The following is a 20,626-nucleotide window of genomic DNA, read 5'->3' on the forward strand; positions in this document are numbered from 1 at the left end:
TGTCATCCACAAAATCTTATCTGCCTTGTAAGAGCAGAGGAGATCAATTCCACATTAATTATGGAATTATAAACCAAATCTCCAAAACTCAGTACACTTATTCCTCCTAACCAACAACGTTATTCCTAAAAACTTGCATTTGGCAATCCACTTACCCATTCCCACTTTATTCCAGAATAAGCACTGGTATTTCATAGAATCATAGAATGGTTTGGGTTGGAAGTGACCTCAAAGACCATCTCGTTCCAACCCCCCTGCCATGGCAGGGACATCTCCCACCAGATCAGGTTGCTCAAGGCTCCATCCAGCCTGGCCTGCAACTCCTCCAGGGATGGAGCATCCACAACCTACCTGGGCAACCTGTTCCAGTGCCTCACCACCCTGAGAGTAAAGAACTTCTTATATCTAGTCTAAGCCTATGCTCTTACAGCTTAGCTTCCACCCATCACCCCTCGTTCTGTCACCACAGGCCCTTGGAAAAAGTCCCTCCCCAGCCTTCTTGCAGCCCCTCCAGGCACTGGCAGGTGACTGTAAGGACTCCCCTCAGCCTCCTCTTCTCCAGGCCGAGAAAGTCGAACTCTCTCAGCCTGTTCTCGCAGGAGAGGTGTTCCAGCCCCCCTGACCATCTTGGTAGCCCTCCTCTGGACTCTCCAACAGCTCCATGTCTTTCTCGTGTTGGGGGTTCCAAAGCTGGACACAGTATTCCAGGTGGGGTCTCACAAGGGCAGAGGCGAGGGGCAGAATCTTGATGCAGCCCAGGACACGGTTGGCTTTCTGGACCACAAGCTCATTCTGAAACACATGCCATATCCGAACTGAAAAAAGGCCTGAGAGGGCACAATCCAAGTTGCGTTAATCAAGGCACCAGTGCTAGATGCCTGCATCCTCACCCAAAACTGCATCACTGCTTAAAGCATCTGAGAACAAAGTTCTGTCTACAAGCCTGAGTTTTACTGACTGAACATTTCACCAGGGCCTACATAAATAGCAGCTTAGCTTTTCAAAACCAACATCCAGCACACTTAGCACAGCACATTCTCGTGTAGATTTTGGGTGTTTGGAGGGTACTTGTGGTGGTTTGGGGTTGTCACTACCCAAATACTTCCCCCTGCCTTGTACAAAAGGACAGAAAATTCTCCAGTCTCCCATATGCAGAACTACCTAAGCCATGCACCTTGTGAGGAAAAGCAGAAATAACATAACCCTTCTGGTTTCATTCACAGTTTAAAGCTTTAAGTTACATAAACAACAGCTTCCAACTATAACCAAGAATGCTGCTTAGTAAATGTTTCTGCATATACACACCAAAACCAATTTCCTAATTCTGCCATCCAGAGTCATTCCAGTCCGAGCATAAGTATGATTAAAAGCACGGAAAACCTTGTGACAATCACTTAACTCCCAAGTTGTCGGGGTTGTTTTCACATACATAAAGGAATGTACCAGGCTGCGTTTTCAGTTCTGCATCTCAGAATTCCTACATTGTCATTTCAAACCACTTCAAGAGTTTTTCAAAGTACAAAGAACTGATTCTGAGACAGATGGAGCAGGTACTGAAAGAGAGCGAACTTCAAATGGAAATGAGCTACAGCACAAGTTACTGGTTGCCAGCAGAGATGCCAGAATTGCTCTTTCAGTTACTTTCAGCCTACCCTAATGGGAAGATAAAACATGCTAAAAGGTGCTTCAGACCAAGTTAAACTAGATTTTACCTGAAACCTACAGCATAAAGTGTCAGTGACTCGAAGCATTATCAGTAACTCAAGATCTAGTTGAACTGCTTACCAAGCCGTATCCTCTATCCTAACACGTGCACATCCAAGTAGGCTCAGAACTATTACAAAATTTATTAAAAAGAAACTTCTGCTTTCCTAGTCAGTAATAAGTGATTAATATTTCGTACAATCACAGAATCATAGAATCATAGAATCATAGAATGGTTGAGTACACAAGGGATGTTAGAGATCATTTCCTTCGGGTTAATCAAAAAGCAGAGGAACCGTTTATAGTTCAGCTGTAGTAAATCTCAACATCAGAGATTTAAAATTCAACACCTGTTTCGTGTGACGTGAAACCTGAGAACCTCCTTGTATGTATGATTTTTGGTGTTTCGCTTCATTTCTAAAAGATTAAAAGTCGAAGAAAACACTCATTTTTGAAAAGGACCTCACCACTCTAACCAGGCACGCAAAGCCAGCTTACTCCAGCTGCTAAAGACTTCTGAAAAAAAACAAGTGTGGGGGGTTAAGGAAGAGAGGAGAAAGGGAATAAAGAGTACACCACTACTTCTTCTTCCATTTAGAACAGATTTGCTCCAAGTTAGTGAGAGCTTCACAGCTCCAGTCTGTAAAAACGCGTCCTGACATACTGGCTAAATTCCCTCCCTCTCTGTATTCAACAGGAAAACTCAAGCAAGTCAGCAGCAGCAGGTTTTACAAACAGCCTGGCCTGACCATGAGACAAATTAAACAGCCGAACTGATCATCTCTAAAGCATTTAGGCTTTTCCAAGCCTCAGCAGGCCTGGAAGCAAAACGAAGAGCAACTTCCCAAATATCCCACAGAGAAACTTTCGGAAGGCATCCTACCACTGGATAGATCTGCAGCAAGAAAGGACAGAGGGAAACGCAGTTCTCCCACATTGGGACTTCACCTCTGGGAGGTGTTTCCCAGACACTTTTGTGCAAATCAAAAAAAAAAAAAAAAGTATCGATACTTTTTACCGCCTCGCTAAAGCAGAGTGAAAACTTCAGTCAAAGGCAGAGATAAGCAGCTTTAAACAACCACCAGAAGGGAAACGAAGACGCACACTGCCAGGAATATATTGTTTCCAGGAGGTCCGAAGGGCTCTCGCTTCTAAGCCTGACAAGTCTCTGGTTTCCTCGGAGCACTCGTGAGACAGTCTCTGCCTCCTTATCCACCGAGGCCACTAGGGAGCGTTCCCAGCTCTGCGGTGGGCACACGCCAGCAATCCTCCAGCAGCACTTTATTCTAATCAATCTCAACCCTCTTCCACACACACACACACCAGGAAAAAAATAAAAAAGTTTGCCTTCATATACAAAACAACTCGAGTGCTTCCTCTAGAGCTGTAACGACTCTCCGAATAAAAGCCACAGACTGCAGCTACTGCTGCTTTTTTTGCTTGTTCACTATGACTTAGCAAATTACCCTTGAAGGCACCATCCTGTCACATGCTCCGGTCCCGGCCGTATGACCACACCAGACACAGATCCGGCAATGGTCAGTTGTTGCCAACTGCCTCAATGGCACCCTCTATTCCCCTCCGATACTCACACCCTCATCTTTTTCTCCTTTCCTAAGAATAATCCTTCCACGCACACAAATCGTTTACTTCGCTAAGATGCAGGCAGATGCATCCTTTTTTTTAGTAAGAAATGACATACCACAGAAATCTGCTGAAATAAAGGCAAGACGAAAATATAAACAACTACGGAGAGCAACAATCACCGGAACTTTTACTTACACCCTTCCCTCCTTTTTTTTCCTCTACAAGCTTTGTGAAAAAGAGGCTGAATCATTCTTCAAACTGCTAAAGGAAGCATTTTTGTAAAAAATGTCAAACAAATTATACTTAAGAGGAGTTTCTTGCACACTGTGGAAATGAGAAGCCACTCCAACCAAAATACAGGGAATGTTTCAACAGATCCGATCCACTGCTTGAGCACTATTCCAAAGAGCATAATATCTAAGAAATAAGGGAAATTACCATCCCTAATTTCTCTTGTTTAAGCTCCTGCTCAAAGACTGTAGGAGGGACAAAAAATTTAAAAAAAATGCTCTTGGTTTCTTAGTTAAGACAAGACAACTAAGGCAAAACAGAGAACTCATAAGGAAGAGGTGGGGGGAAAAAGACAGCTGGAGTACAGCCCCAGAGAGAAAGTATTTAACTCAACTATTAGAAAGTGAAACTTTTTTTCTCACAATCCAAAGTAAAGTCAATCTCTGAGAAAAAGAATTTTTGCATGTTTATTTGAAAACTATCCAATTAAATAAGTTAGTTAGGATTTAAAAATAACTCACCTGTCTGAACATCTATAACCATCTGATGGCCACCTCTCATCCCTGGTCGGCTGTCTTCCCCATCACCTTGATAAAAGAAGGAGGGGAGAGTTTAATTTTTTTTAAATCGAAGAAAGGCATAACTTCACGCACAACTTCAATACTACACAGGAGAGCAACTTTGTAACTCACCACTCTTTCAATACTAGCACAACACTTTTCCTAGGTGGTATTCTTCTGTGCATTATCAAACTGCACAGTTTTATACTGAATTATCTGGTGACCGACAGTACCGATAAAGCAGATGCAGTACTCTACTGCAATTATGAGAGCTCTGGAAAAGAGCTCGAGTTCCTGAAGGGTGCAGGTCCCCACAAATGATGCCTGAGCTACCTTTGAAGCTCTCCAGTGGTGAGCACGCAGAAAACCTGTTGCTCCCCTTCCAGCTCTCCTCACCTGAAAGCTGCCTGAAGGCTGAGCGGTGACAACAGGTAACTCAAATCACAGGGCAACGTACCCACAGGATGGAAGCAAAGATGTAAGGTATAAATAAAGCCCAGCCAGCTTTGCACCAATTACTTATTCTCACATATAAGGGAATTCCACCTGTCCAATTAAAGCAGCTTTCCAACCACTTCAGATATCTTAAGCATTCAGGACAGGTGTCATCTATGGGAAGCAAGGTTAGAAAGACAACCGGCACTCTGCTGGAAGAGAAATCTGCTTGTACTCAGAGCTAACCCTTCCCAAGAGGTTTGGGTACGGCGCTCCACGTTTGGCGATTGTCACCTCGAATCTTACGCTTGCTGCACGACGGTGATTTTTGTACTTTGTAGTCAAGGCTGGCCCTACGAGTCTCTGCTCAAGGCAGAAAGCGATGGAAAAGGATTATGCAGTTTAGTTTTACTGTACAACTGATCAAAAGATCAAATTTGAAATGCTTTGTGTTAGGATAATGTATTTATTTGCTAGTCTTTGCTGTACATTTGACTCCGCACATTAAATCTAGTCATACAGGTAACCGCTCCCATGCATAACCTATATGCTGAGGTTTGTTTCCAAACTGACTAGTTAGCCTTGAACTTACAGTTAGTGTTCCTGTTGTGCTCCTCACTTAACCAGAAACCTGGCTGCATTTCAGTGACTTTGCAGACAAATGCAAATTTTTCACAAATGAAACCATTCCCTAAACAACTGTCCTCGAGGAGGCTTTCTTGCATCATTTTCTTGCTCAATATCCTCAGCGGAGTAAGACAGAACTGGCAGTACATGAGTTGTATCTTCAGAAATATCCTTACCTTTGGTGCTTTTGGGGATGATCTGACCCCAGCGGGGTTTGTATTCTTGTTGACTGATATACTGATTGAATAAGCCATCTGCAAAACAAAAATTGTGCTGCATAAAACATTTATACTTCCACTAGAGCAAAATCACTTTTAAAGCAGGTAACTTAGCCGAACTCAAGCCAGTATATGACTCCAAACCACAGATTACATAAATTATCTATACATGTCAGCTAGTTTGTTAAATTTGTTAATGAACTAAAAGTGCGAGCTCTCAAATAAAAAGTGTATTCGTTACAAGATCAATCAAGAACTACCTAGTTTGCCTGCGAGGTCATGCCAATCATCCACAAATCTCCAGTGTGGTGCATTTAATTAAGAATAGAATCCCTCCCCCTTATTTAAGCAAAAGGCAAGTTGCCAGTTCATGTAAAAAAAAAATCAACCATTTTAATACACGTTAAGTTAAAACTAGGTCAGACAGCATCTCAGGAGCTTCACCTACGAAAAGGGAAGGAAAACCAATTGTTGAAGTGCTACGATATGGGACAAGCAAGCACTGGATGAAAAGCAAAATAAGAGTTCGCCTTCTCCTCAGAGAGTTAAGCAAGAAGAGAAACAGAAGACGCGTTAGGTCACTGGCCAGATGTGCCAACCGCAGCATTTCTGTGAGAAGCACAAACTCCAGCGCTCTCTCCGAGTTCCCCTTGTGCCTCCCCCTCTCCCTCCGTACCCATCGACCTCATCTCATCTCATCAGCATCGAGAGGTCAGCTCCTAATTCTGGTTACCTGTCATCAGTCTAGCACATTAATGTGACTATTTTTCAAAAAGGAGATTCGTAACCCCCAGACTCTCTGGGACAGCTCCAGGAAGGGCCTAGCAAGCATTCGGGGAACTTGTTGCTGCCGTTCTTCAAATGTCTCCTCAAAAAAGGTTCCTACACTTTCTGCAGGCACAGCAAACCATCAGACTCGCTTAACCATCAGCCTCTTGACCCCGGCTTGCCTGGCTGGATCCCACCCATGACTCCATCAGCTCAAGAAAAGCTCTTCAGGACAAGTGTTTGTTCTATATTTACACATTACCTAAAATAATTTAAAATATGGGGGGGTTCGGTCACCCAGCCTGCATCACTTGTAGGGTGCTCCCTTCCGGAGGCAGACTGAGGACCCAAAGGCCAGACTGACACGGTTTTGTACTGAACTCAGAGTACGTTGCGCGCTCACAGCTCAGATGTAAGATGTGTTCAGGGGTCCTGAATAATAGAACAAGATCATCGAGTCCAACCTTTGTCCTAGCCCGATCAATCTCCTACTACGCAACAGCTCAGCCCTTTGGTAAAACAGTACTTGGCAAACGTGCTCAGCCATTAGTTTTCTATTCCCCGGCAGAGAGAGGAAAAAAGAAATTACTAAGTTGCATCCAGTCCTTTTTAGTTCATCCCAGTAATCGTGGCTTTGAGGTAAGAATTTAACACATCATTTAACAGATTATTTAGGTACATAGACAAAAAAAAAAAATCCTTACCACACACATCCTTATTTATTTACGAAAAGGTAAAAACCTTTAAGCATGACACGATGTTCAGAGAATATTTTAAAGCTTTTCCTGGCATCCTGTAGTTTGTCGTGACTGAAATCCAGGTTTTAATTAAAATCCAAGTCATTTGGGAAATGATGAATACTCTTATTTAGAGACCAACTAATAGGAAAATAAGGGCACTCGAGCTCCTGAAAGGTGCTAAATTTGGTCTTGAAACATAAAACTGCTTTCAACCTTCATAAACGCAGCTCTGTAAGTTTTTCAAACTAAATATTCCGTGAAAGCGGAGCAGATTTTACTTTCACCTGTCTTAGAGCCAAAAACATCAGCTCTCTCCTAGCATTGGGTAATTGAGGAAAGTCAAAAAGTTTGCTCAACATATGTAGAAAGTTTTGGGTTTTGGTTTGAAGGGTAAAGTTCCTAACTCCCACTTCAGCATTTCTGAAGTTGGGACAAGTCATGAGAGACTTTAAGTTTGAGATTTCCTAAATCCTGATTCAGAAGCAGCCAACGTCCAACAGCACAATTGCACGCGCTGTAAGAAATCCCACACTGACTCAGGCAGATTCTTCTGGCCACAAACCTAGACAGAAACCCAGCCTTTTGGTTATCGTTAGAGCCCGCGGTCTTCAAGACTGAATGCAAAACTGTATTTATCCCTATGGCAGCCAACGGATAATTGGACATGAATAGCTCCAGAGGATGAATTACACCACATAAGATCTGAAAGGGTGATTTAACCTCTCTCCCATGCTCAACACCCACGGGCTGCACTTGCTAAGATATGACACTTCTCCCCTACTGTGCCTTCAGCCTCTCTCAATAATGGTTCTTGTCTTCCATGGGACATTGGTTTGGAAATACTCCAGCTTGCTTCCCAGAAACGGTTCTTTCTGCTGGGAGCAGTTCTACACTCATTCGACTTGCACCGCAAACCAGCTTGTTTTGGAGGCTGAATCACCACCTGTCTGACAGCACCAGGAGAAAAAAAACAGGAGCATTTCTAGGCAGATTCTGTATCTAATGCCAGACCTATTCTAGCGCACTTCCTTATGTTTCCTAAACCGAAGCATCTGCAAGGCACTGAAGATCAGACCTAGGCCTGCTCAGCTTTGTCAGCCGTTCCCAATGTATCAGTAGTTTAAAATACATTTCAAGACTCTTGTATTAAAAAGTGTTAAGTGCAAGTTTTTAAAGGAAGCCTTTTCCTTTGCTCCAGAGCCCTCTCAAAAAAGTGTTAAGTGCAAGTTTTCAAATGAAGCCTTTTCCTTTGCTCCAGAGCCCTCTCATTTCAATGTCCATGTTTACTCTCTCCACTTACAGCCAAAACCTCTACTATTTTCAAGCCCTTCACAGCAAGTTGTGACGCATTTTGGATGCAACAACATGAAGTTCACAGTGGTTAAAGCTTAGTGAATTCTACTTCTCTGATAACCGAAGCCTTTATTTTATCAGGCAATTACAGGTCACCTAGAAAAGATTAGGACAAACACTGTGGACAAAAATATTTAACTTGCTGAAGCCAATCAGGAACAAGTAAAAGTTGTATTACGCTTCTTTTCAGACAACACGCATCTCTCGATAGGATTACTAAATCTATTCTCTGTCAATGGCTGGAAAAACTTCAGAGTGGCATCTAGCCCATGATTTCTGGGTACTGGAGTTTGTTTTTTAAGATTTTTCTTGAACCAGAGAAAAACACCCAAGAGACCCAATCAGAGCTGTTTGTAGTCACAAAAATCCTTCTAAAGAAAAGCTGAAGCAGAAAACAAAGATGACACCAGATAAAAATTCAGTCACTACTCAACAATTTCCTCAAGACATGGGAGAAACAAGGAAACGTAACTTTTTTCAAGCCTCAAAGCTGTAATATTCTCTTGTGGATTCTTCTTCAAAACAAAATCAGGTTTGCTTTCATACCCCTACAAGATACACTTCTTCTACACCAACTCTACTATCTGCTTACCACAGGCTTTGGATCCCTGGTAAGCCTCTCACCTCCACATCATCCAGGACTAGAGAGCAGCAAGGCAGCACCCATACTTTCGCAGAACCAAATCCAAACATATTTGGATGGTCAAATTAAGGTCTACGTGGCTGTCTAGAGCAGAACAGGAGAAAACAACTGTTCCTCTGCATCTCGAGTTTTGAGAGACACTTGAGCCTACAGGAGCCCACAGGACAAGGACATGGATCTGCTGGAGCAGGTCCAGAGGAGGCCACCAAGGTGATCAGAGGGCTGGAGCCCCTCTGCTGTGAGGACAGGCTGAGGGAGCTGGGGTTATTCAGCTTGGAGAAGAGAAAGCTCCGGGGTGACCTAAGAGCAGCTTCCAATACATGAACGGGGCTACAGGAAAGCTGGAGAAGGGCTTTTCACAAGGGCCTGGAGTGACAGGACAAGGGGCAGTGGCCTGGAACTGCAAGAGGGCAGGTTTAGATCAGATACAAGGAAGAAATTCTTCACCACGAGAGCGGTGAAGCGCTGGCACAGGTTGCCCAAGGAGGCTGCAGATGTCCCACCCCTGAAGTGTTCGAGGCCAGGCTGGATGGGGCTTGGAGCAGCCTGGTCTGGTGGCAGAGAGGTGTCCCTGCCCACAGCAGGGGCCTGGAACGAGATGATCTTAAAGGTCCCTTCCACCCTGAACCATTCTATGATTCTATGATACTGCATCACGACTTCTTGTTTGACACATATGGGGCCAACTTGTCAACAGATAAACACGTATCATGTACTGACACGGGAACTGCCAGAAGGAACACCTCGGTGCCCGGAATACTAATACGGAAGTAGCAGATCTTCAATCCATTTCAAGCAGCTTTCCATGTCTACAGTAGCTGCAAACAGTTCAACCAAGTAATTTGCACTCTGCATGCTCTCTGTAGGAATATTAAGCAGATTTTTTTTTTCCCCTTCAATTATATAGGCCGTCTGAAAGTTATAGGAATGAATCCAAATGCGAAGCATTTGAACCAAGTCTGTGAACCAGCTGAGATTTAGGGAACCTTTTCTTTTTGAGAGGAAGTCAGGCAGCTGCCAGAGTTTCCATTTGCCCATTTTCTAAGCGTAACGCACAAGTCAAAAGAATCTGCGGGAAAAGTGTGGCTGCCTGCCACCCAGCTCTCAAAAGAAATCATCTGGTGATGTGAGGTACAAGACAGCGTTCATCATTAGCGATGCAAAAGAACAAGAGTTAGCTCTGCTAGCACTAATTCTTGACCACCTACTCTTTTTCTACATGACTAAGCCTATGGAAATAGCGCACGAGAGATGCATCGCATTTCGCTTTTTAAGTACCTACCACTGCAAATATCAGCGTCTACAGAAGACATTTTAGGTTGAACCGAGGGTGCAGCACTTCTGTCAACCTCACTGCCCTTCTGTTTGTTCCTTTAAGGCAATGAACTCGCAGATCAGCAAGAGGTCAGAAGTTCAGATATTCATGTCCAGTCTGTTACAGAACAGTTTGCTCTTTGAACAATTTCAGGGATAATTTAAGGACCTGTATGTCTCAATTAACTCCACACTTCAACTACACTACACGAACTATGCACAGCGCTGAAGTTAATCTGCTTTTATTTGGAAAAACAACACATCAGCGAGGAGTTCAGTCGTAAGAACACCCACATCTTCGAGACTAAGCAGCGAGCTATGGGAGAGTTCACACCAAAGCTGCTGAGAACGTGAAACTGTAAAATGCCGCTTTCAAACAGAGGAGCTTGGAAAAAAAACGCAAAACCAAGCAACGACAGGTAACTGTGGAGGACCACAGCGAGCAGATGGCAGCAACACTATAGGAGAATGTGTTGAAGGCTGAAAACATCTATTCTCATCCTCCCAAGAAGCAGAATCCAGCTGTTAAATATCAGCTACATGCAACACCTTGGCCTGACTGTCATCTCGCACGAGTCCGGACAAACTATTCCAGCTGCGGTTCCAGGTTTGTTGTGGCTACCCAAAGAGGTTTGTCCTATCCTCTTCCCCACCGTCGCCCCATGAGCTCCCTGACCTGGTTTGCCATGTGGCAGCACGAGCGCCAGCGAGCGAGGGGCCAGGGGACATGCTGTCCTGAGTTAGGGCAGGATTGACCCAGTTAGTAAAACCCTACAGTTCTGTCAACTGAAAGGAAATATGGGATACAGTCTCGGCATCTCGAGGTAGATAGCACTTCTCTCCAAAGGGTGCTGGAAGGAGATGGAGCTTAAAACGGGTAGAAAAGCTGAAGACAGCATAAAGAATTGCAGAAGGATGGGGGAAGGAAGGTTAATGTATTCAAAGACAAGCAAAATCATCAAGGATCAACAACAGAGCAACAGGAGACGCGAACACTGACATTTCACTCCAGCTAGCCAGGTGCTGGCTTAAAGACAGCAATATAAGCATCCTCATGCATATTATTCTGTCCCTCAGAAGCAGTGACCAAGTTTAATGACGGTGCTTAAAGACTCTCCTGCTAATTTAACCACAGTCTGTTACCAGAAATACTTGCTACAACAAAAGGATTGATAAAACAAGCCACAGCGCATTTCTCTAGTTTGCTTAAGTGATGCTGAGATTCCAGCCTAAAAGAAGGGACACGATTACAGGAATCAGGAAAGCAGGATTACCCACACCAAATTTGACAAGAACCACCGTCCATTTGTTTGATGGGAAAGATGTGCGGTTTTCTACCAGGCAAGTCCTTTGCCAGTACTTCCACCCCTGGAGAAGCTGAGCACTGCAAGCAGCAATGCTGCTCTCAACATCCAAGGGGGAACAGAAACACCACCTCAGCTCAAGTCCTAGGGGAAAACCTCTGGGTAGCATAAATGCAGCACGTTAAAAATTAAGTAGTGAAAGAAATTAACATACAACAGCTCAAAAAACAAGGCCACAAACATTCCCTTCATTAGTGCCCAAGGAAAAAAAAAAAAGTCCATTTTCAAGGAAACTTTTTCAGCACGTTCTAGCTTCTAGTTTAACTCCATTCAAGAAATGGTTTCTACTACAGCCCACGATGAATTGAAACAAGATTAAGCCACAGCCAAGGCAGCAGACTGATACACTGATAAAAACATCACCATCAGCAGCTACTGCTCCTCCAGCTGTCAGCAGATCCTGCCTCATACTGGGGGGCTCATCAGCTCCCCCCAGGCACTCGTGCCGTTGAGAAACCCTGCAAAGACGGTAAGAGTCAGGTCCAGCTCCCTGGTGCTTTTTAGTCCCGCAGCCCTCGCCGCGCTGCAAAGATCCAGGAGGAAGCTGCCAGTGGCAGAACAGCTCTGTGCAGCGGGAAGGTGCTCGCGCTCCCATCCCAGCCAACACCACGCCAGTGTCTCAAGAGGCACCCAGAAGGGTGACAGGGAACAGGAGCAGTGCTCCGTCTCCTCGTCTGTAGCTGCTCTGGGAGCTCAGCACAGGGCAGAGCTCGGCTGTTCTATCTATATAGTAAAGAAACCTTGAGCCAAAATCCATAGAAATCCACATTTACCGCAGTTTTTGACAACCTGTTGCTCTAAGCTCTGTAATGTTGTGCTTATGTTGAATGGCTTATTCACAGAAAAGATACTGGATTTTCACAGAAGACAAACTTTGATTTTAAAGTTATTGTTTCTATCGTATCCTGAGAACCACTTCCAACTGCAGTGGTGCAAACCACACAGATGGAGTCACACAGGTATGCTGGCATCTACCCAAAAGATGTTACAAAATGACTGTACCAGTCCAGAATTACAAAAAACCATCCCTGACGCCAGACATGCATCAAACTGGCGCACTAAGCCCCTAACTCTGGCTTCAGACAGTACAAGTTTTTATGGCAGCACAAGTTTCCCTGGAAAAAATGCAGACAGTCAAAAAGCACCGCACCCACAAGCAAGAGCACCTTTGCTTTAACAGACCGCGATCCAGAACCACTGCGCAGGTCTTGGGAGACCCCTCGGGGCAAACAGCCCAACGCTTTTTGCACCCCGTTCTCTCAAAAGAAAGTACGTCTCCCATGCTTTAGGAGTTATGAGCTGTTTATACACAGTGGTTCTAAGCTGAAAGTTTCCAAGAAAAAGAAAATAAAAGGGTAGTTACAACGAAACCGGCCAGCAACATCCTGCTCTGCAAAGCAGAACAGGTTCTGCCTCCAGTCACTGGAACTTCTACCCTATTACTCCAAGGACTACTCTCCCCATAAGCAAAGGCAGCAATCTCACTCAAATCCAGCAGAAAACTTCTGCTGAACTACTACCAAGGTGGGAGGCTCTAACCAGAAACCATGACCACTACTGAGAGCTCAAGTTTTATGTTTCCCTGCACACCAGCAACTCTTCTGATAGTTACGCCAACCCCCAGCTTGCCAGTTGCTTCTATGAAGAAATTCTCTTTACCCAGAGCACCATGTCGCCATCTCCGGGGAAAAGAGACTCCAAAAGCAGCAGTGGTAAGAGATTTCATGACTGAATTTTTAGCCTTCAGCATACACATACTCACAAGTCCAAAAAGCTGAAAATTCACCACACTGAACACAAAACAGCATACGGACTAGCTAATTCTATTAATAAGTACATTAATATTCAAATCAGCAACATTTCAATGCTTTTAAAAAAAAAAAAATAAAGTAACAGACCCCTCCGATTCTCTTACCATTCACAGCTTTTTCTATCAGTTCTTCACAAGCATCGAAGTCTCCCTTCAACACCAGTTTGTCGTGGAGGTCTGTCAACATAGGGTGCTCCAGAGCAATCTTGGTTTTCTTCTGCAGCGACTCAAAAGCTTCGGTGTAGTTGTGCTGGCGAAAATGCTTTAGGCAAAGGCGAATAGCTTCCTGTTCACGGTACTACTGGAACACAAGAAAACCTATGAGACATGTAGATTTTTCTTTTACTTGCACTGCTGGGAACTACCTGTGAACCTGCCTGGAGACAGAAGACGCATCTCTCGTGCGGGCTGCGCAGAAATTGCTTACAAGCTTGCAGAGGAACACTACAGGAAAGACATTACAAGCTGTGCAGGCATTTACTTTCCAACAGTATAGAAATTATACAAGTTGGTATCATCCAATTTAATAAGCGTACAAGAAGAGAGCGCACAGTGTCCCAGATCTCTGGAGTGACCATTATTTCCCCCCCATCTGCTTGGCCCTGCTGTTCGAGGCCTACACAAAGTACAGAGCAGGAAAAAGCCTTCGCTATCACTGTTACATAATTTGATTGTATGACTCTTACATAACAAAATAATTTAGAAGAGTAAGTAGGTCACAGCTTTTCGAGAAGCAGAAGGAAAAAAAAAAAAAAGTCACAGCAAGAGGAATATTTGCAATGACCGCTGCTCCTGCAAGGGAAAGGCAGAAGGCAGGGCTGACCCCAAATCCTGCCGGGTCGCGAGGCTTTCGGCTCGACAGCAGCGAGGATTTACGCACACGCCAAAGTTCCACCCTTGAAGCAGAAGCTTTCATACCCTGCGTGAGCCAGAGCTGCCCATTCCCCAGGCAGGGGTGGGAAGCACAGAGAAAGGCCAGAGAAACCCACACCGGGTCAAACATCCAGGCACAGAAACGTGAGGGAATAGTAAACTGTGAGTAAGAGCTACAGCTTGTGCCGTTAACCTGTCAAACCATCCACGGGGTTTTCAAAGCTGCTAACAAGATGCATAAGTAAGATGGGTATTTTGTAAGTTGATATGTAGCAGAACTGGTAATTTTAAACAGACTCTTCAAACCTAAATGCTAAGGCATTAAAGAAAAAAAAATAAACTCAGTTTCCATTTTCAACACACTATGGTAAAAAGTAAATGTAACTTGAAGCATCTCTAAAACTGATTAAATTACAGGCAAAAGTTTTTAGTTCTAAACGGACACCGCTGCTGAAAGTGAAGTTTACGGTACCTAAATGAAAAAAAAAATTTCTGAAAACCTGGAACTAACACGGATATTCAATAAAAATCAGTGCTCTTAAAATAATGGCTCTATAGCAAGAATCTCATAAACTGAAGCAGCTAAAATGAAACACGGCCATGTGCTGTATTTTTAGTTCTTAATCCACCAGTATTTCACAGCTGCAAATAGCCAGAACTACGCATTTTTAGAAAATCAGTTCCCAGCCCACATGAAAAAGGCCAAGGACATGTACTGATAAAAATGCAATACTGTGACAAAGGAATACTAAAACTAAAACAGAGTTTCACAGCACAACTGGACAAAAAACATGCTCTTTTTTTTTTTTCTTCTTCCTTCTAAGAGACCCCTAAGACACCATCTTCCTGCAAATGTTCAGTCAGATCTGTCAAAGCCAAAAACCACATTAAATTCCTCGCTGCCCAAAGGGACAGCCAGCAAAAGGAGAGCTGCCCACCGGTAATAACCAGCTTCTGCGGTTTCAGCTCCTCTAATTCAGGCACCAGACAAAGTTCAGACTTGGCGTATTTCCACTGAGCCTCTCATGACCGATAGACTTGGCTTCCAAAACATGAAATGACGGTTGAAGGCAGGTTGGCCCGTCAATGGAATATAAAAGTTTGTATTTAAGCAACACCACAGTAGTCTTTTAGAAGTTAAATGTAAAAAAAAAAAAAAAAAATTTTATGCAACGAGGTGTATAGAAAGTATACAAAAGAATCCTTTTCAAACGCTGTCATGCAGGTTTAAAGAGATGACAACCCAAATAATAGCTTTGATCTGAATCCGCAAATAATTCCCACGGTTAAAAACGTAACGAGAGCGTGAGACTAAGATATTAACGCTGTCAAATACACTAGTAGAATTAAAAATATATAAGTGTTGCTATCAAAACCAAAAAGCAATAATCGTCGATAAATGGCCACTTCTTAGTCACTGAAGTCTGCCCACTCTTCAGTAAAAGCCAAGTGGTGAGACTGTCAGGAGGCTGAGCTTGCCGGCAAGGAGAACGCTGCAGGGAGGCAACGGAGGAGCGTGCTTGCTCCTTGGAGTCCTCATCCGTTACCCTCAACTCCACTCCCTTCGGGAAAAGGGAGAAGCACCACAAAAAGGATGGGCAACTTTCTGTAGAAGCTTCTTGTCTGATGTCTCAGGCAGCGAAGAATTACTTTCGAAGCCTCTGAGACTTCCAAGAACATGCACGAAACTATTCGCACGATCTCAAAGGAACTGGAAGAAACAGGTCAACTTTTCTGCCATTCCCCAAACAGGGGTCAACACATTCTCCAACGGGGACCTGGCAATCGCAGCCTCTCAGGACTGTGAGAGAGAACCTCAGTGAGATGTACTCATCACCAAAAACTTGGCAACTGATCCTAGTGGAGCCCAAACAACCGTGACTAAGTCTCTGCCACGCTGCTTTAGGGCTCCGAGCTTTGGAAGAACAATGTTGGCACCCCTTGAAGAAGCTGTCACTACATACATGCTGACCATGAAAAGTGTCTATTCCATGGGATAAGATGGAACAAAACAGATGCTGATATCATCATCAGATGACTCCTGACCAAAAAATAAAATAAATTAAAAAAAAAAAAACAATAAAAAACAGAGCTTCCTCGTTGCAGCAACTGGTCAAAAATGTCAGAGACACCACCATGGGCAGAGGCAAGAGAAAGAAGCACAAAAAACCATCAGCAGCCTCTGCCAGTTGGGACTTCTCAGAACGACATCAGCAATCAGCAGACTAATGACCACAAGCCCACTTGAATCAGAAAGCAGCTACAGACAGTTGCCACTGCAACTGCCAGCGCTGTTTTTATATGCTCCATGAGGAAGCTTGTGATTTGGTATAAAAGTGTAAGAGCCAGACAGCACAGCCACGCGTAAGGTTTCTTTACCTCACCGGCAGCACCGTAATCTGGTGAAGGAATCTCAGTCCTACCACACCCAGCCTTTATCCTCTTTTAAGTTATTCCTTCTGGAAGCAGAAATATGCTCCTCAACACTACTCAGCCTTATTCAGCTGGGAAGGATGTCTTCTCTACAAGACAATCTGAATTTCATTAATTGTTCCAGGAGATCTACGCATAAAAAGCAGCAACAAAACGAATTCTGGTTGTCAGCGTGCACTTCCCTCCCGCAAGAGAGGCATCTGTTGTACACAATTAAATACAGTTTATACAAATAATGTTTAGAATCCTTTGAACTTGCAAAGCGACAAACGGCATAAATCATCTCACAGTCCAGAGGCATCGGCTCCACCCCTTCCAGAATATTCAGCAAAAAGATAGGACGAGAGAAACATCAGAAGTGCAAGAAGCTTCCCTGGGAAAGACACCAGCATGGATTGTCTTTAGAAGTAGCTCATTTTTTATACCCTGGAACAAAAGCTGCACGTGCAACTCAAAATCTCAGCTCACATATAGCTTTACAGGAGGACTGCTATGGTAAAAGAAAGGCAAGAAGATGGAGAAATGGAATCTGGTTTTGTTGAGATTCACTTCCCTTCCAATACAAACATAATTTTAATAACATTGTCCCCTTTGACTCGGTGCTCCTCTCCCGTTTTTCTCGTGATGGCTACCTAGCAGAGCTTTTTTAACAGGTTTCGTGGTGGTGTTATGTTGTTTTTGTTAAAAAGACCAAGCAGATACAATTAAGTAACATTCATTTAACGTCAGCCATGTGGTTTGAGTTTTAACTACGCGTGTTTGCTGTTTTAATAGCTGATATTCAAGGAATGAAAAGGTCACGTAACTGCAGTTAAAAAAGGTTTCACAAGATTCTGAGGCTAAAAAAAAAATCTTCAAACAAACAGGCATCTAAAATGCAGGCCTACCTTGCTGTACCAGTTGAGACACGGCTGGACCACATCTGGATCATCAATGCCATTAAGTTCAACATACCAGATACTAAAATTGAAGCTAGGTCCCCAGGATAAAAGTGGAACTGGAGAAGAAAGGAAAAGGAGAAAAAGGATGCATAAATATCAGGTAACTACTGCATTAGTCTCATCAGGTTACACATAGTAGCATATCAATGGAAAGCTTTTAAAGGTTACACAAAATTAGGTATTTCCAGTTTGACTAAGTTCTGGTTCACTTAAGCAAGCTTAGGAAAATTACCAAATACACCATGTTAAAGTTGTAAATTAAAGCAACCTGTGCTGAGCAACGTTAATACAGCGGATCATTACAAAGCAGAAGCTTGCTTTAAGCAAAAGAGCAAAAATACTATGATTTAAACAGCTCAAAGGAGGCAACAAGCTTTGACATGGATGGGAATCACGAGCAGACTAGCGACAGTATTTGCTCCTCAGAGTACGTTTATTTCCACATTTGTCAGCAACAATTATTTTCCCTAATGGTGAAGACAAGAAGCCTGGGTATTTTAAATTTTACAAAATTAGTAATGTCTGCAAGTTGTGGAGGTGGAAGGGAGGGAAAACTGTCAGTTTCCAATTTAAAAACTGTATCTAAATTCTCCTCTTTTTTTTTTTAAAGTCTAAATCTGTGCAGCCTTTTGGCTAATACTGTTTCATCTGCATATTAGAAAAAACATACTTCAACTATTAAATGACCCGTGAAACACACTGCAGCCTCTCACCAAGAGCTTCTCTATCGTTCTGTGCTAACATCTACAGTCTTGCACTGATCTAGTCATCAACCTACAGGTTAAGGCTTGGTTCTGCTTGTTGGCGCAACTCCAACTCCCAGAAAACTTTTGTGTGAACTCTGACTCCTTAGAACTGCAGTGAAATCAAGTGGTTTCATTGCAAATACTTCTGTTTCCTCTTTATTTGACTGTAACTGATAAACAGGAAAAGACAGCATTCGAGATGAATGAGTAGTTACCAGCAACAGCATGGCGAACATTACTTCCTCGCTTCCACAGAAACTATTTTTATCCCAGAGAAATTGCTCCTTGTCTTTCAAACCACTATAAAAATACCACCAAGATTAACTTGTTCAACTAAGGGGTTTCTGACCTACTCCTTGAAGAAATAAAAACCGAAATTTTTCTTACAAGTTGTTCCTGAGCCGTTAAGAACTCCGACGTATTTACACTTCAAACAAGCTAGAGCCACCACTCTTCTGCGATGGGTTTGGGCATAAAGCACATGTTCTAATACATCGTTTTCTAAATTGTGAAGGGTTTTCCTACAAACCTATAGCTAAAGTCTCATTACAACTCCTGGGAACAGCCATTAAGATGTTTGCAGAAAAAGATCTAAAGAGACGTTGAGTAAGAAATTCTTAACTGACTTTAATATTCACACGCAAGCACTTTATATATTACAGCTCTCCAGTCACCCTGGCCCAGTTTCTTTCCACTGACCTGCTGAGCACACAGAACGAGGGGCTTTCAGAGCACTTCCTAACGGGGCATGTTTGTGGGGACAGAAGAGAAGTGAACTGGTCAGAAAAACCAAGAGACACCCGTCCTCTGTCCACACCAGGCACCTAAGAAACTTCTGCCTAAGAAATGTCTTTTTTTGCTTAGTTTTGTCCTCTGCGCAAGCTGAGTCCTGCCGATACGGTACTTTTTTACTACCTGTAAATCCAACTACGCAGATAAAATTTAATCCTGGATTACATTTAAGGCAGCAGACTGACAAAATACCACGTGTAAAGGTAACACCTTGGATCTGTCTTCAGATGCGAATACGCAGACCAAGACCAAACTAAAGGTAGATTGGATATGTGGTTGGCTATAAAGAATCAAAGTCCATCCATCAGCTTCTTGCACCGAAACCCTGAACCAACCCACAGCCCACCTCAAACAGACCAAGACCATCAATTTCCTGATGGAGAACCTGAGGCCAGTTTTGTAACACTGAGTCTACTGGGTAAAAAAAGAAATCCAAGTATTACCACTTTCTCACCGCATTCCAGAGGAAAAAAAAATAAAAGCAGAGGTATCCATCTCTAGTTAATTTGGCAGTTCTTCTCAGAACTTACATGAACTTCTTGCAAAAAAACTTAACAATTCACTCTCTGATCTTGGTAGCCAGCTACAGTGTGAAAGACATTACTGGGACCTGCATAAGAACCCTGGGTAGCTATCACCATAAAAAAAAACGCAAAGCCATCAGCCTGCTAACACCTCTCTTGCTCCCAGTCAAATCAGTGTTTTCAACAGCCTTTTTACAAGAAGGAAAAGAAACACCAGAAATGGTGATTTTAACATCAAGATATTCATGGTGCAATCATCTACTTCAAGGAAAGTCGAGATGTTAAGCTGTAGAGGGGCTGCAAAGGCAGAGAAAACTGAAGCTGATCTTTTTAAACTACTCCATAGGAACAGGGGGAAAAAAAAAAAAAAGCAGAGCTGAAACCGTAACGTGATTTCTATTCCAGTTAGAAAAAAGATCAAGTGTCTCACTTGGACAATTTCCCCCATTTTTGAACCTCTCCACCAGCTCCCAGGCGACACAAAGGAGACCCCTCTCACCCTTTCCTCTGCCTCTCCTTTTTCAGGCCTCCCCAGCTCTTCAGACAAAATTCCTCCCGGAACAACCACAACCTAACCTAGACCTGGAAGGAGGAGACACCAAGTGCAGCGAGGAAGCAGCAGTAGCAGCGGTAAGCACTATTCATCCGCGTGACAGGCAAATGTCATTTTTATTTTTGCACAGAGTTTGGAGGTAACAGCAGACTAAGCTCCACGGTCCAAAATCCACCTCTTTCCTCTCATCTCCCAACAGCTGGTTTTTATTTGTCCTCCCCTTCACCCACTTCAGATTTCACACAAACCTACCAGAGCCTCTGCAAGGGCTTAAGGAATGTCCCTCTCTAAAAATCAGTGACCGCCCCATCCTGCCATACAGTTGCAGAAGCTACACCTTCAGCTACCCACCCGTTACTATGCTGCTTTTCTCTCTCTCACACTCACACCTCTGAGGTGGAAATACACTA

The 20,626-nt window shown here is 43.4% G+C and overlaps 1 protein-coding gene across 1 annotated transcript in view; it reads right to left on the reverse strand.

Annotated features, from left to right (window-relative positions):
* The window catches only part of MKLN1 (muskelin 1, intracellular mediator containing kelch motifs), a gene marked incomplete at its 5' end in the record, with an annotated part of 86,481 nt that overhangs the window by 53,945 nt on the left and 11,910 nt on the right, over nt 1–20,626 (reverse strand). The window contains 4 exons of the mRNA XM_009876695.1: nt 4,044–4,109; nt 5,321–5,398; nt 13,460–13,652; nt 17,548–17,657. Of these exons, the coding sequence (XP_009874997.1) occupies nt 4,044–4,109; nt 5,321–5,398; nt 13,460–13,652; nt 17,548–17,657 (447 nt within the window). The remainder of the gene's footprint in view (nt 1–4,043; nt 4,110–5,320; nt 5,399–13,459; nt 13,653–17,547; nt 17,658–20,626) is intronic.

This window comes from Apaloderma vittatum, unplaced genomic scaffold (genome assembly GCF_000703405.1).
Source record: "Apaloderma vittatum isolate BGI_N311 unplaced genomic scaffold, ASM70340v1 scaffold669, whole genome shotgun sequence".
NCBI lineage: Eukaryota > Metazoa > Chordata > Aves > Trogoniformes > Trogonidae > Apaloderma > Apaloderma vittatum.